The 17613-nt window shown below is 41.4% G+C and overlaps 1 protein-coding gene across 3 annotated transcripts in view; it reads right to left on the reverse strand.

The window, feature by feature from the left end:
• Positions 1 to 17613, reverse strand: part of MAMDC2 (MAM domain containing 2) — a 96541-nt gene that overhangs the window by 48255 nt on the left and 30673 nt on the right. For all 3 annotated transcript variants that reach the window (XM_043547387.1, XM_007065566.4, XM_043547388.1), the window contains exons 3-5: positions 7006 to 7277; positions 4030 to 4114; positions 2626 to 2763 (exon numbers count right to left, since the gene is read on the reverse strand). In XM_043547387.1, the coding sequence (XP_043403322.1) occupies positions 2626 to 2763; positions 4030 to 4114; positions 7006 to 7277 (495 nt within the window). The remainder of the gene's footprint in view (positions 1 to 2625; positions 2764 to 4029; positions 4115 to 7005; positions 7278 to 17613) is intronic.

Raw genomic sequence — 17613 nt, forward strand, 5'->3', positions numbered from 1 at the left:
AGAGTTTGCTAATTTTGTGTGCCTCTGTTTTTCAATGCTCAACTCAAGATACCTTTTGCCTGATTTTCAGAAGTGCTGAAGACCTGCAAATCTCATTGGGGTTACATCTTGAATTCACCCTGAGACTAAAGCTGTTGCAAAATGCAGCAGTCTTCTCTAGTCTAATGTTACAACCAATAAAGGTGGTGACAACAGATAGCGTGGTCTTGTTCCCTTGTAAGGGGCATATATTTAGAGCAGGAACCATTTATCAGGATACTAGTTCTTGGATCTATGTATAAGACATTCACTTGCTTTCTGAATTTTGGGCCAAATCCACATGGAAAATACATATTCATATGTTCAGCACAGCCCACTTAGAAATGGCCACTCAGCCTGGTATAATTTCTAATACCTGCTGAACAGAGCTTTTGGTAATACATATGGTTTTAAGGAGAATTCTATCTTTTAGCCTTTCTTACCACTGAGGGAGGAAAGTGAACTTTTTTCCCATGCCAAGTTCCTTGTATGTTTAAAAGGGAAAACACATCTTTTATATGTCTGAAGCAACTGATTCACAAACTAGATGTCTAATATTTACAAAGCAGTGTCCAAGAAGAAGTTTTTTCATATCAAAAGCAACTCAAACTTCTACTTTTTCGTTTGCTACAAAATTTTTTTTTTTTTAAATTTGCTGTTCTTTCAGTGAGCTATAAGGCCCTTACATCTGCTCAAGTCTGGACTGGGTGAAGAGTGGAATGTAAAAGATGACAGGAACATGAGACTAGAGTAAAGGAGCACAATACAAAATGAGGAAAAGTTGCCATGAGAGTGATACTTAAGGCCTGATCTTTCAAAGACTTATGCACGTGCTCAGCTCTACACACTGTGAGCAGACTGCTCTTAAACCAGTGGCAGACTTAGAGTTAATGGGGCCCTGTGCATAGCTTCATTTTTGGGGTCCCCCCTTGGGGACCCAGCCATGAAAAAACATTATCCTCTTACCTCCCCGCCCTGTTTTTCTTTTTTTTTTTTCTTCATCCTCCTCCTCTATTATAAGTAACGAGAAGTAAATGAAAATAAAGTGCGGTACCTTGATTGGGGCAGGGGGTTGCGGTTCGGGGTGGGGGTGAGCGGGCTCTGGGAGGAGGTTTGGGTGAGGGGTGCAGGCTCTGGCTGGGGGGCAGGGGAGCAGTGCTTACCTCGGGCAGCATGGCTCCCAAAGTGACCGGGACACACACCCCTCTGGCAGTAGCTCTTAGCCAGGGGCAGGGGGTCTCTGTTGGCTGCAGTTCCTGGCCAATGGGAGGTGTGGAGTCAGCGCTCAGGGTGGGGGCAGCATTCGGAGACACACACACGCTGAGGGGCTGAAGGGACATGCCGGCCGCTTCCAGGAGCAAAGGAGGGAGGGAGGCAGAGAAGGCAGGGAGCCACCTTAGTCCTGCTGCTGGCATGTCTCTGCGCACCCCTTGAGGGCAGGGGAGCTGCCTCCTCCCCTTCCCCCACAGGGGCGTGCAGAGATGTGCCAGCAGTCGGCCGCTTCCGGGAGTGGTGTGGGGCCATCGGCCACGGCATGCAGGCAGCCGGGTCTCGGGGGCAGGTTGTCAGATACTTATCCTGCATTTGGGGGGCCCCCTGTCTTTGGGGGCCTGGTGCCACCACATGGTTTGTTTTAAGGTAAATCTGCTCCTGCTCTTAAAGCAGGCTGCTCACAGTGCACAAAGTTAAGTATGTGCATAAAATCTTTGTAGGATCAGGGCCTAAATTATTAAACAGACAAAAGGGCTTAGTCTCCTATTAATGCTGCAGATGCAATTGATTCCTATCATCATTGGTGTGTTACTGTACTTACATATGAAAGTTACCTGACCACTGAAAGTAAAACGGACCCAAAAGAGTGATGGGAATGAGAGAAAATGATGAAGAAGACAAGAACTTAATGAGAACGAATAAACAGGATCAAAGCCTTTAGAATCATAATAAGTATTTTCCATCACTAACATCTAAGTCATCTAGCCCATTCTCCATCTGCCAATGCAGGATTGTTCCTTACAGTATTTTTTCCAATACTTTGTCTATTCTTGTTTTAAATATATCTCAAGCCACGTGACTCTCACATTCCAATGTGAGAAACTTAGAACAGGCAAGTATTGGAATGAAAAATAAATGGACTTTTTTTTTCCCAGTCACATGCAATATTAAGTAGTAGATGAGGGGAAATATAAAGAGCAAGTTTGAGAAAGAATGCGTTTCACCTACTCTCTGAGGTATTTACACTAGCTAGGAAAGGAATGGAGAATAGCTGGCCTTTACACCACCTTTGTTCCCCTCAGCCTAGATCTGAAGGAAGTCGCCTCAGGAGGAGTAGCAAAAAGAGGAATTATGAGTAGCAAGGACCTGGTCTCCTAACTTTCTCTTAAAACGCAGCCCTTCCTTTGCACCATTATAAATGTCACAATATTATTCGCCAACCATTTATTTTATTTTTCATTGACAACAGGGTAAGCAAAAATCAAGTCTTAGTTTATCTTTCGATCATGTGACCTGGTTAGGTCGGTTAGTTGCTACCACAATACAAGAGTTAAAAGTTAGATGCTTTTGTGGGCACAGATTATTATTAGTTTAGATAATCTACTTGTTGCTTACCCAATTCGCTGTTAAATGTATGGTCTCTGGGAAAGATGGATTGTGAATTTCGAACGTTGCCTCCACCAACAAACCAGTTTACATTGGGGTTCCATTGGTTCATGAAGCCACAAAGATGATTTTCTTCAAAGTCACATTCTGCAATTGCAGATAACATCATGAAGATCACATATGTTCATTACAGAAGCGCCAAGAAAGGCTATTGCTAAGCATCTACTTTATTGTCTTAGTAGAGACCACGTTAGCCTTCTGCAATCTAAGAAAAAACACCTACAGGGCTTACTAGCTAGCCATCAAAGGAAGCAATGTAAACTGCCACACTACCATAGCCACTGACCCTTGATGTGTGCTATGAACTATTGTGTCACGTCCTGTTCAATCCCGCTTGTTCTTTTGACATTTGCTAAAGTATCTCACTAATTGCTGGAACTTAGCACCAATTAAAATATTGCAAATGCCAAAACAGGGACTCAGTGTACTACTTTCTGACCCTTATCAGGTCTGTCAGACCAGAGTTCCCGCTGGTGAACCACAGTGGATCCAAGAGAGGCTGGAATGGGGCTCAGTGAAATGGGGTGTATGTGCAGGGAGCTCTGGTAAGGGGCTGGCTGGGCCCTGTAGTCACAGGCAGGTAGACAGGCTGGGGAGCATAGCTGGATAGCTGAGATTGATAGCAATGACTATTGTAATTGGAGCAGGGCTGGTAAAACGGAAAGGCCCCCTGTCTATTGAATGTCCACTGCAGAGACAAACAGATGTAATGATTATTTTTAAACTTCATGTTTAAAAAGTAGCCTGCCCAAAGAAGAGTAAAGTATGTGTGAATTATCAAGCATGTGATGCTTGTGATAAGTAAGTTATTCGGAGCACAATAAAACGTTACTTTGAAATGTTATCTTTTAGTGTGTAATGTATACACACAAGAATGGAAAAATGCGGATTCATCCACTACTAAATTTACCTAAAAATTTAAATATTTCCTGCTCATTACAATTTTATTACTTTGGTAGTGATCTCTGGGAAATATCATGGGGAATTAAGGGATTTAAAATTCCTCCTTTACGTACAATCATCAACACAACTGTAACTATGGAGCTGCTCGGACATCTGCGTAATGAAGAATGAATGGACAGTTAGTCATAGGGTTGCAGCTGTTACGTCCAGCACTTGCAGCAGTCTAGTTTTGTGAGTCCTACAGTAGATCTTGAATGTGCAATAAATAGCCCAGAAATATATACATTTAAGTGAAGCTCTCTCTCTGTCATAGAGACCTATATATGTGTACACACACACACACAGAGTTTAAATATAGTGAACTTTTTACATGGACTATGCTAGACTATTCTCTAATAAAAAATATTTTTTGTTTTCATCTATGCACATGGGGAGAGGGATGGTACTTACCAATACAATATCCATTAGTTATTTTAATTTCAAAAACTGCTATACTGGCAGAATTATCTTGCCCCAGTACTCCTTCCAGTACAATCTGGAAAATATAAACACAATAGTATAATTGTGTGCTAGTATTTCTGTTACTGTATATAATATCGAAACTTTAAAATTGTAATATTAGAGTAGCTAAATAAATGTAGCAGTCTTGTCCTGTGTTTAATCACTAGAGGTGCCCTTGCTGGGCAACAGAGAGGCCAAGGATGGAATGGGCATGGAGACTGTACTGCTCTCTTTCCTTTAAGTCAGCGCTAAAGCACATTGATGGGTAGTGAGAGGAAGCCTGCATTTTACCCACTGTGTTATACCAGTTTTGCAGATAACAGACTTCAGACCCCTCTGTTGTTGATATGGCACCTTCAGATGCACATTAATTTACTATAAAGAGATAAAACACCCACAGATCCTCTCTCTCAAAACTTCACCATTATGGCTACCCTTAAGTAGGATGGGCTGAGTAGGCCCAGGCAGCTGACTCCAGCTTCCCCTCTGCTAATACTCCTGTATGGGAGGCAGCCAGTGGTGAGCTGGAGCCGGTTCAAACCGGTTTGCGCGAACCGATTGTTACATTCTGAAGCCGGTTTAGAACTGGTTGTTAAACGGGTGGGCAAACTCTGGCCCACGGGACCATCCTGTTTGGCCTGCCTGAGCTCTTGGCTGGGGAGGCTCCCCTGAGAATCTCTTTTTAATTTTTACTCACCGGGCGGTGCTCCGGGTCTTCGGCGGCAGGTCCTTCATTCGCTCCAGGTCTTTGGCGGCGGGTCCTTCCGTGCCACTGAAGACCCAGAGTGAGTGAAGGACCTGCCGCCAAAGACCTGGAGCGAGTGAAGGAACCGGTTCTTCAGCTTTTGGCAGCTCATCACTGGAGGCAGCTATGGCTGCAAGTGCTCCAGAAGCACATATCCAAAAGAGACATGTCTGAGCAGAATGGGAATAAGGCCATGACTCCGGCCCCTGGGCCCCAGCTAATGCTGGCAATGCAAACACTTAGGAGTTCTGCATAGTACTGCTGCTATATAGATGTATCAATGTGCCTCCTATTCCTCCTGAAGGCTATTGGGAAAAATTCATCTCTTAGGTATCTCCAGTGACTTGAACAGCATTACATCACAGATGAATTTAACCTAACATGTTTTACACAAGCATGGAACCTGCTCCTGCTCCCACTAAAATCAATAGAACATTTCTCATTTACTTTCCTGGGGACAGGCTCAGATATAGAATTACCACAGCTGGGGCAGAGCACATCCCTTCCACCTCAGCTCAGGCTCTTATGCATGTGTGTATGCACAGTTTGGGGACATTAAGGGGGAATGACCATCCTTATCATTCCATCACCAGGTATTCTTTATCGTTCCCATGAGCCCTGTGACAAAGACAAGAACAAAAGCATGGGCCTAGTGTAGCTATTGCCACCATTCAAGACAATGACTTTTTTCCACGGGTACTTGCTGAAGTTTTCTAAGTGTGTACGTCAACATAAATGGAACCTGGGGATGGTACTAATGCAGTCACTCAGTGAGGTGGCGATGTCACAGGGACATGGAGAAAAAGGCTTCTCGAGGGTTCAGTGAGAGTTAGAGACAGCTAGTGAGGTAGTACAAGAGCTAGCAATGAGCTGGGAGCTTTGAGACCAGACTGTGAAGTGAAGAAAGCTATTGCCAGATACTCTATGGAAAAGAGCTTGGGTATCAATACTGCCCTGTAAGCCTCGAACCCTCTTCTCCTTTGAGGGCAGGGGAGCAGACGCAAGAACCAGTGAGCGTGGGAATAACAAAAGATAAGCAGCTCTCTAAAGAAGAGTGGTGACTGGGAAGTAGTTACTGATCTGGGGGCATAGCTGATTCATCCAAGTGGGGGTAAGAGTTGATTAATTTGGGGAGGTTATTAACCTGTTTTGTTGGTGGGGGGCAGCATTAATTTGGATTTTAGGGACTGAACATATATGGAGGTCAGCATTAACTACTTGATTTTAGGGACAGAATTAATAGATTGCTATCCCGAATCAATCTCCAAATCAATCCGTTTTAAAATGCCTAGATGCCCTGGAACCAGCAGCTAACAGGTTACAGGAAGGATTAATTCTTTCATCCCTGGCAGTTACATAAACTGAGTATCATGCACGCTATAGGAGTTTTCTGAAAGACCTTAAAAAGTGAGGTTCTATTTGCACCAAAAAACCACCTTTAGTGAAGTAGAGATCTGTTTACGTACGTGCAGTTCTATGCCTACTCTTTCAGTCTAGTTACCATGCATGCTCAGATTGGACCACTCTGGCAGCCCCAGCTTGATCCCAGGCTTATTTGGAGAATTGTCCCTGACAACATTTCGGCAACTATGTATTAATGTGAAATCCTTTGTGCACCTAACTTCCACTGACTTCAATGGGAGTTTTGCATACATTAAGCCTGCATGTTCAGGTCCTTGAACACGTAGCAGAGGAAAGTGCATGAAAACCAGAGAGAGTCTGGGTTCCAGTGAAAAAGCTTTCATTTTCCACTGAGTTCTCCTTCTGTGTTCTCACTACTCAAAGATTCACCCACTGAAAACAACAATGAAAGCCAAGAAGAATGTCAATGTTGTTTGCAGTGTTGTTTTAGCTGTGTTAGTCCCAGGACATTAGAAAGACAAGGTAAGTGAGGTAATATTAATCTTTTAGTGGACCGACTTCTGTTCATGAAAGAGACAAATTTATGAGCTACACAGAACTCTTCTTCAGATCTATGACAGTTTGTTGAATACGGATTACTTTTTCCAGACCTGAAGAAGAGCTCCGCACTACAAATAAAGCTTGTCTCTTCCACCAACAGAAGTTGGTCTGTTAAAGAAATATTATCTCACCCACCTCATCTCTCCTGTTCAACAAGAGCTAATACATTCCAGCATGTACACAGTAAATCCAGTACTATCTTCTACAATTGTACTTACTTTGTACTTTTTTGTGGTGTTTCTTAAATCAAGACTGGCTATGAGCCAGCTATCTGAAGGCTCCTTGGCTGACCACAGTAAATGATCAAAGCTTTCTCCTTGTAACCTCAGATACAGGTTTAGCCTGGTAGGATCAAATGATGTCTCTGAAGCTGTTGCAATCTGATATATAAGCCTGATGCAGCTCCACTCTTCAGAATGTAGTTCAGGACTGGTAAGTACTGCTTTCTCATCGTGAGTTCCCCAGGAAGTATCCACAGAAATGTAATGGCCTAGGAATACAAACATACACAAAAATAGGACAATAAATGTCAGACACTTTACTTGTGCATCACTAGATAAAAGTATTCATTTTAGGGAGGAAATGTTGTGTAGAGGTTAGAACAGGACATTGAGCCAGGACTCCTACATTTTGTTTCCTGCTCCTCCACTGACATACTGTGCAAGACATTTAATCTCTCTGATCAATTTACTCATCTGTAGACAAGATATAATCTACCTTACAGGTACTGAGAATCTTAATTAAAGTTTGTAAAATGCTCTGAGATCCTCACATGAAAGACGCTATAAGTGCGAAGAATTAATTTTTTTAACAAATTTCAGTTATTTTACTCAAGTATTATCCTTTAAAACTATACTTTTATGGAGTGATTGTTTATATAGATAATAAATGGATATCCTACAGGAACATTCCATTATTTTCTGGACAGAAACACCTCTAGCTTCATTTTATAATTCAACTTTTTTAAAAATAAAAATATATTTTAACTGACACTTAGTAAAGTCTAAGCACTTCTCATAGTTTTGCAGTAGAACTTGAAATAAGCTGTTGGCAGTTCTTTCTAAGGTTACTACTGAAAATATACACTAATATGTACAAATGCCCTGATTCATCAAAGCACTAAAGCACATGCTTAACTTTAAACACATGAGTAGTCCCCAAAGAGGCAATGGAACTAGACTTATACTTAAAACTAACTACATGCTTAAGTGTTGTTGTTGTTTGTTTGGAATATTATCTGGCCAAAACGAGTAGATAGCACAAGACCCCATAAAACTACCCTGTGGCCAGTCTGATGCCGTCTTCTATATTTGCATATCACCTAGACCTCCTGTAAAATGATCTTAGGCAATCTACTGGGAACACATAAGGGACAAATCATAGAATATCAGGGTTGGAAAGGACCTCATCTAGTCCAACCCCCTGCTCAAAGCAGGACCAATCCCCAATTTTCACCCCAGATCCCTACATAGCCCCCTCAAGGATTGAACTCACAACCCTGGGTTTAGCAGGCCAATGCTCAAACCACTGAGCTATCCCTCTCCCCAAATGTTATTCCCATTGCCCACTCCAAATGGTTAGGCTGGGAGCCAGGACTCTCTGGGGGCAGGGCTGGGAAAAATTCTGTCAGAGTGAGTGGATCTTCAGAGCTGCAGTAGTATCACGTGCCCCGTCACTCCCTTCTGTCTGGTTTTTTGCTCAGTGGCTCCATATGGCTACAAATTCAGGGCCCCATTCAGCAAGGTATGTAAGGGAGTGCTTACCTTCAAGCACATGAGTAGTGTTGAAGTTAAGCACATGTCTAAGTACTTTGCTAAACTGGGACCTGAGTGAGCACAGCCCAATTCCCAAGATCGCGACTGCAATGACAGTGGAAAAGTTAATCCATCTCACATTCAGAAGGCTTTGGCCCTTTGTATAGCAAATAACCCAGAAACATAGAGCTCAATTCACTGTCCCTCCACATTCTTTGTTCCACTCCTGTAGCCCAAAGGGAAGGAAACGTGGTGGTCCTGTGACCGCAGCAGGTGTAGAGCTGACATACACAGCTCCCAACTTACCCATTCCTAAACCCCTGGCACAGGCTACACATTGGGGCAGAGGTTGGGGAGTAAGTGTGGCTGAAGTATGGTGTGCTCCAGCTATCCTCTGCCAGCAAATAATCCACTGATCGCTGTTGCCACTGGTGCACATTACAGCATCCCCCAGGCAGCTCTCTGACACCCTCTGCAGCTCTGAGTGGCAACGCTGGACAAGAGAAATTCTGGCCCATAATGTATATGCTTGCACTGTAAGCTCTTTGAGAGTTGCTTACAAATATTGGCTGTTTGCCTGCCTTCAAATAGCTCCTCAGTACTGCCATTTATTTTGGTCAAATATGTGACTGCTGCTCACACATCCAAAGCACAACCTATTAAAAATCTTTGTTGTATTTTTAGGAATGGATTTTCACATCTTGCCATGATCTCTCCTTTCAAGATAGACATCTACAGTACACTCTTTTAGTCCCTAGGCCTTGGAATACGTGCATTATGGTATGTTAATCATGGGTGACTTGCTAATGCAGCAATATGTAAAAGAAAAACAAATCAAGGGCCAAAAATTTAAAAATAGGTACCAAATGTGCTTGCCATACATGAGAGCGTGCAGCTAAACAGGTAACTGCGTATATAAAAGATGCAGTTGCATGTGCAAGTCAAGTAACGCACAGTATGTTTGTGGGGGTTTGTTTTTCTCTCTTCGTACCAAGATCTAGAACGGAATTATGAAATGTTTATCTAAATGATCTTTAAAAAAGACAGGAATTCTATAACAATTAATATACCCTCTGAAAAATATTATCTTCTTATCTCCAACAGGTTTGTCCTTACTCTAATCCATTCTATGACAGATATTCTCGCTTATACACAAGCAAGTGATTAAATATACTCCTGCTTGTGAAATGTGAATGGTTTTAATCACGGTTTTTCTTTAGTATACAGTTTTCCCAGTCATTCAAATTGCAGGAAGAAACTGGTACAGAAATGTATTAATGGATTTTTACCTAGTTTGAATGATCAGCTTGCATGTATTTAAAAACCTGTTTTTACATGCACAAAGAGAGAAAACTTTAGGTCTGATTCTGATCTCACACTCAGTGGAGTGACTACTGATTCACAGTGGTAGTTGACATCAGTAGGCTCCACTTTCAGAAAATGCATGCAATTTTTCTAAAAATTCTAAACGGAATGATGCAGAAACATTGTTAGGGGGTTTGTTTTGTATCGAGTTAACCAGCAATATCCAGCTCAGGCAAGGAATTTGATTTTCAAGATAGTCCTACTTTTGCCCCGTTTTAACACATGGATACAAAGAAACATAATTCAGAGTCCAGACATTGCAATTGCTGTTTAGATTTCAGTCCTATTTTAGTCTAGAATTTATGAGAAACCCCAAAGGAAACACAACCTCCTTATGGCTGCAAACCATAATACTCACCATTTTGTGTTTTTCAAAAATAGATTAGTATAAAGACAGGGAAAAATACATTCGGATAGAGACCTCAAATTACCAGCTACAGGGCTCAACTGCCTTTTTAACTTGAAAACTTAATTATAAGTAGACTAGGGTCTACTTTTCTCTCATAAATGGTAATTTGTTTTAAAATGTCCTCTAGTGACTTCAGTCTAGATGTTTATGCCACATAAATTTGTTGCTGCTCCTTAAATACATGATACACTTGTTCTCATTTGCTCGAGACTCCCCGGGAAAGTGAACAGCATATTTGATCGCAAAGCTGGAAAGCCTGTCTCTTGAGTCGTCTCTTTCAGATTAATTTGACCACTTCATTGTTATATGCTAAAGCCCTTTTGCAGCAAAGGTGAGGAGACTAAGAGAATCTCGGTTCTATAAGATGCTGAGCACTCTGACTTCAGTCCAGCAAAGCACTTCAGCACATACTTAATTTTAAGCATTTTAAACATTGCAGGATCAAGCTCAGATGGAGACAAAATTCTAAACCTCTTACAAATGAATAGTGGCACTGACTAATATGCTGCTATTGCAGCACAAGGACACTGTCCAGCAGAAAGGACTACAAGGACTTGGTCCAGAGCAATGGTGGGAGAGAAGTTAAGGGGCGTTTATGAGGGGAGTAAGCTCCTCAAAGTAGAGAGGTGTGCATATGCAGAGTTGTCCTTCCTCCAGCCAGAAAAGAAGAAAAATGTTGCCTCCAGAAGTTCTCTCCTGTTTGGGGAAACCTTTGGAAGCAGCTGAACTTGGTAGATCTCTTGTTAAAGGCTTTTTGCGGAGATAACTTTTAAGGCAGAGTTCTCATTGAGGCTAATTTTAATTTTCTAGCATTTCATATATACAAATATTCCTCAAAATCCCATTCCCTTCCACAGTACAGAACATTTCATTTACTAGTGATCACAGAGAGTTGTCCGCATGGACCAGACTGTAACAACAATATGCCCTAAGTAGCTGCTTCATCCCAGGCACAGACCAGAGAACAATGACCCAGTCACAATTCCTCCCCCGCTTGCCCCTTGCTCTGGGTGGGCAGTATGGTACTTCAACCATTTTCTTGGAGCAGTTTACTCCCAACTGTGCCACGCAGCCAGCTACTGTGGCTAGAAAGTTGGTGGGAGGTACCAGAGCCAGGGTCCTCCAACTCTCCATCCTCTCCCCACCCACTTGCTTGCAGGAGGGAATATGAGGCAAATAATTCCCCTTTTTCACTTGTGGCTGGAAGACAGTCTAAGCAGGGTCAAACAGGGGAGTAAGTTCGTCTTACCCTCTGTACGTCCAAGCAAGGGCAGTGACAATCTAGACCTGAGGCTGAAGGAATAAATCCTGCAAACCCAACGGATGTCAGTGGGACTGCTCACATCAGTAAAGTTTGAAAGACAAGGCCTTTAAACTCCCATGGGTGAGTATGTCTCTGACTTTGTTTCTCTAGTAATCAGTTTCTTAAAGACCGACATCAGTTTAAATTAATTAGGCTATAACCTTGCCATTTTTTCCCCACACAAACACTGCACTTCTAGATCACAATGATTTTATCTTTACTTAGCAAATTTCAGTGTTTCAGTGCTATTATAGTAAAATCTAAAGGGCATCAATATATCACTAAGCACTGATTATATCAGCAGTTTTTTGCAGCATTTGTTCCTCAAAACAGTAAGAAAATTATGATGATTGCACATTCTATGAGTAACATGAAAGACAGGAAGCCAGATATTGTGGCTAACAAACTAAACTACAAGCCATTTAAAAAAAAAGATTACAAATGCTTTGTAATCACTAAAAATTACCAATTCTGCAGATGTAACAGGGTGTAAACATTTGGAAGTGTAACCACAAATATGTTCCACCCTTCACAGGGGTTTATGTCTGGTACAGCTGTTCATTCAACCTAGCAACAGTACAGTTTTAGGGGGAAGGGGAAAAGGGAAAACATGTTTATAAACGCAAGTTCCTGAGGAAACATTATTTAAAAATGTGAACTGGAGAAATCTGAGTGAAAATTTTATTAAGCATTAATTTATGTCCCCAAATCCATAGATTTGCAAGAAATGCCTTGAAGTTACAAGTCATGTGACTGTTTCCTCTGTACCCACCATACAAAAAATTAGAAGAGGGATCATCAAGGTTTCTAGGAGCAACAACTTGCTCTATGGAGATCTCCTTTGGCACAGCAATATCCAATTTTATTTTTTAACATACCATTCTATTGCCAAGAATAAAAGAACAAAGTAGACACCATTTTTGTAGATGTCCACACCGTATTACATAATGTGTTAAGCTCTGCTCTTCCTGCAACAATGGTTAGCTAACAAACGCTATTTCCCAAAGCCATGCAGACATCATTTTGCACAATTAAGTCTGCACTGTGAAGGCAGTGTTTTGATCTGGTTTAGGTTCAGGATCAGGTTCGATTTAACAGCACTGAAATCTTACTGGCTGTTCTCATGAGATTTTGGCTGAAAATAGCGGAACTTTCAGGAGAATAAATTTGAGGTGTTCAGCTTCAGGATTCCCTATTTGGTCCAAACTTTTTTGCAAGGAAAAAAAAACTGTGTTTAATTTGCCGAAGTTCTCTGCCTGCCTCAAATATTTTCAGTTTTTCCACCAGAAAACTGAACACCTGAAAACCAAATACTTTTGGCTGAAAATTGAAAGTGTTTTGGTTTTCAACTTTCCAACAGAAAGTAGAAATTTTCTGCAGAACAAAAACAAAGCAAAAAAAAAACAAAAAAACAAAAAAACCACCCAACACCTTATTTTCCAAGCAGCTTTAGTTATTTTAAGACACTTTACCTATAGTTTTACATTTTATAAAATGAAAGGACTCAGCACATTAGCACAAAAGTAGAGCCCAATAGTTAAACAAAAGGACTATCCTGGGAGAAGAAAAAATATCTGTGTGCACATTGCATTAATATTGATCTTCTCTGAGGAGAACGAATTACTTTATAGCATACAAATCCAGTTAAAAAAAAAAAACGGGGAGGGTGGAGAGAGAATCATTCAGTAGATTCAAAGGCAAACCATCTATTCATTATTTTCATATGGGCACAGACTTTCATGCCAAGGTTAGAGAATCAAATTTAAATTGTAACTATAGCAATCTCAGCATGCCCATTCAAGGTTTGGCACAGCTATGCACTGCCCTTTATATACAGAAGCATGCCTTTTGGCAAACTCTAGCCCTAACTTAATGAAGGTGAAGCCTACATTCCAAATAGTCCACAAATTATAGCGTTACTGTTCCTACAGCAATGCAATCTGACTGCATTGCGCATATGTAGTATTTTCTATTCTTGTTAAATTGTGGCTGAGTGTATTTCTGTTTAGGTTGTTCCATTTATACCATAAAATGTACATGATGTGCACAGTGGTCAAACTAACATTGTGGCAGGAACCTTAATTTTCACTCGTACTGACTTAGTCTCTTAAACGGTTTATCCTTAAAAGTGACTATGGAAAGAACTTTTTAGGGTTCCATGTTTATTGTCTTTCAGTGACTGAAACATTTTGGGTGAAGCGCCTACTGCCCCATTCCGACTGCAGTGTATGTGAGTTCCTGCCCACAATGGTGAGTCACTGTCCTGGGTGCAGTGGTGCAGGCAGAAATGGTTTAAAGGCCTTCCTCTGAAGAGATCTGCCCCTACTACTACTACTAGAAAGCAATATATTTACTGCTTTTTGTGTGTGGGCACAAGGTACTTTTGAAGCATTGCTACTACCAGCGGTGGTAATGCCTTTTTGCCTTGATCTATCAGCCCAACTGTAACAATCTGGCAAGTTCAGTATATGCTGCTGTTTTCGGATTTAAAACATCTGCTCCACTACAATGATCTCATTGGTGATACTTAATTGTAGACTTTTTGGCAACAATTGTGACCTTTCTTTGCTCTCCCTCTAGATGTCCCAAGATTCTTACATCATGTACAGATTATACCAGATTCTCTGTTTGTTCCAAATGCAAGCATATGGGTTTGTTTTCTTTTATAACAGCCTCATATACTTTTATTCTCTTCTCAAGTTTTCCTTTGTTGTTGTTGTTTTTTTTTTTTCCCCCCCAACTGCTCCATCAGCTTCAGGGGCCTGGTGTTAAAAGCATTCAGAAGTCCTTTTAAGTTGCTCATATGTGTATTTTGTTTGTCAAATCGGTTAGCTACTGCAGTAAAAGCCTCCAGGTATGTTGAATTTTCCCATTTATTGTTTCCAATAGCTCTTTCAAGAAGCCATCCCTGTGATTTTTGTTAGTAGATTTGAGCAGGATGGGGATCAGATTCCAAGACCCCTCTGTGATAGCGGTTTTTGAATTGGAAGGGAAATCATTTAATAAAGTATTTCCTTTATTCTTTGGCATCTTAGAAAAGTTTCCATGATCTTATATGCTTTAAAAATATTTAAAAATAAAAAAGCAGCTAAAAAGGAAACATCCATGCATTCATTTGTTCACAGTGCAGTTCTCTTGGGTTCTGAACTCCACCTCTTCTTTGAATTGTGTTTTTGACAAGAATCAACATTCTAGAGAAGGAGACCTGGGCGTTCTTACTAGACAATTATTTGTTCTGCCATATACCAGTACAGAATAGCCCTAACACCTCCAGGAGAAATGTTAATTTTTTCTCTTTAATCTATTGTACTTCTGTTGATTGTTTCCCTCTTTTATTTACACAGATGCACAACATGACAGAGTGGGATATATCTGTATGAAATTATGAACTCCATCTTGTATTATGTGGTGAACACATCTAAACTTGCCCAAGGTACTCCTACTCAACTGCACTCCAGACACCGTCGCTGCCTAGGAAGGGTACATAATACCTCACTGAAGGACTATCTCCAAGAAGCCATCAAAGCTGCAATCTGGGGCCATTAAATTTGATAGTCTGTCAGCTGTTGCCCCCCCCCCCCGAACAATGAGCTCCTGTATAGAAAAAACATGTAGGGTGCAGGTGGGGGGAGCATGATTGCGGGATCTGTGGTTTCTCAGTTGGAGCACCTGGATCAGAGACAAGGCCCCCCTACTTAAGGGCAGGGGCGAGATCAGATACAAAGGATGGTATACCTCAGTATTTTGTTGTTTTCCAAAAATCTAACTCGAGTGCTTTGAGAGTAAAGGGACTATGGTTAAGAAATTCCTTTGCTAAGCTTGGGTTCCTTGCTTTCTTGCCACATTGTCCCCAAAAGGGTTAAACTAGAACTAGAGTACACAGGCTAGGTGGAATTTTGAGGGCACATGTGAAAGCAACTGGGGAAGGGGGACTCATGAAGTCTTAGGCACTGATTTCCAATGTTTAGAGCAGATAGGTGGAGCCATTCCACTTCATAAAAAAGAGTAGCAGCAAGAGGTCTGAGCTTAGGAATGTGCCCTAGACTCCCAGAGCTAGGAACAATGACAAGACCCTACCCAGACCCAGGTGGCTTGGAAACATATGGGACCCAGTGATTGGTGGGCAGCAGATTAGTGACTGTACAGTGGGGTCCTAGCCCAGATTATAAAATGTGCTGTTTGTCTCTTTGATTCCCCCCCACCCCATCACCACTCATAGTACTCTTCATTTTAGCTAGGAAGGGTTAAAAAAAAAAAAAAAAAAAAAAAAAGAGAGAGACACTAAAAATTAGGCTTTGTTACAACACATATATGCTCTACCTGCATCTTCCAAGTCAAATGCGTAGTTAGGACCTGTTGTGTTGTGTGAGGCTGTCACTGTCATATGTAACTGCTTCTGATGTACCAGAGACAGCGTTAATACAATTATGTAATTCTTCCCTTCAAGTTCAACTATGTAAGGAATGATAGTTACCTATAAAAGCTTACTTGCTTTGCATGAATAAAATTGTCCTTATATCTACACATAAACAACTCACTTCAGCCCCAGTTCAGCAAAGTGCTTAAAGCAGGTAGCTAACATTAAGCAAGTGAGTTGTCCCATTGACTTCTATGGAACTACTCATGTACTTAGAGTTAAGAATGCTGAAAGGCAGCTAGGCTGCATATAAACACTGAAACCCAAAACTGATTTTAGGAGGAAAAGACTTTTTACTCTGACCCAGTTAAAGTGTAATCTTACCCAGAATGTGTGTCAAAAATATGCTGTTCAAAATTGACCTCCTGCGTATCACAATAAAAAGGGGGAGTTATAAGCATCTGTCTATAAAACAGGAACCAACCCTTCTTGTGCATGTCTGAGTGAATGTATGATTCATGTATTCTCATGATTTCAGTTCCAAAATTTTACTAGCTTTGTTTCTTTTTTTCTAATTGTTTTTTGAGCTAGGACTTTTTAGGATGGTGGAGATAATACCTGTGGATTGACCCATGACCTCAAATGTCTCAAAATACCTATGGATCTGCTGACTGATTGGGTATATTTTTGGATCCATGGATATCCAAGCCTGAAGTTACTGGAATGGGGAAGTTCTTCATTTGCAGAAGGTTGACCTAATCAAACCACATCTGGTGATGCCAATGACTTCAGAAGGAGTGCCCCATTCTGATTCACCAAGAAGTTCCTGAGAGGGGTTCCAAGAGGAATGAATCAGCCAAGCCACCATCTTCAAAAACTGAATAAAAAGAAACAGCCTGATTGCTGTGACTACTGGCTTGCCTGTTTCTGGCACTGGTTGCTAGCCTTTGGCCATGCAATGCCACCAGGCCTGACAAAGAGGCCTGTGCTTGCTCCATTGTCCCAGCCAGCCAAGGGTAGGAGTCCAGTATCATTTAAATATAATGGATTCAGCTCCTTACCTGTTCCCTCCAAGAAGAAGATATTCTTTAAACAGCTCACACTCATGCTTTAGCTCAGTGGTAGATTAGACCCAGGGGAAACTGAGCAGCAGGGTTTTGGTCCTGATCCCACTCCTGTCAGTGATTTACAGTTCTTTCTAAAGGAGAGGAGTAAAGACTGCTGGCTGAGTATGGTTAAGCAGAAAATGATAAAACTAGCAAACCTAGAGCCAGAGTTGGCCTCTGGAGCCTGGGAAACCTATGGTTGCAGGGCCCCCTGATTTCAGGATATCAAGGCTTATCCTACTCTTCTTTCTTTCAAGTTAACTCCACTCCGTTTTGGTACGGAGATGGCTTGCAAAATATAAAAATGGAATTCAATAGCTAGGATGGAAAGTTTGTCACTATGATTTTTTTATTCCAGAAACTCACATGATCCCCCAGACAGTTTTCCAAAATTGGCTTTAGGACCCATTCAAATAAGCCCTTAGATTTTTCGGGAACTCCAGCCACATTTGCAGCTGTGGGATTACTAGGGGTCACCCGGAAACCTGGAGGATCCTTAGCATTCCACCGGAGTGTAGAACCATCTATGAAG

The sequence above is a fragment of the Chelonia mydas genome, chromosome 5 (genome assembly GCF_015237465.2).
Source record: "Chelonia mydas isolate rCheMyd1 chromosome 5, rCheMyd1.pri.v2, whole genome shotgun sequence".
In the NCBI taxonomy this organism is placed as follows: Eukaryota; Metazoa; Chordata; order Testudines; family Cheloniidae; genus Chelonia; species Chelonia mydas.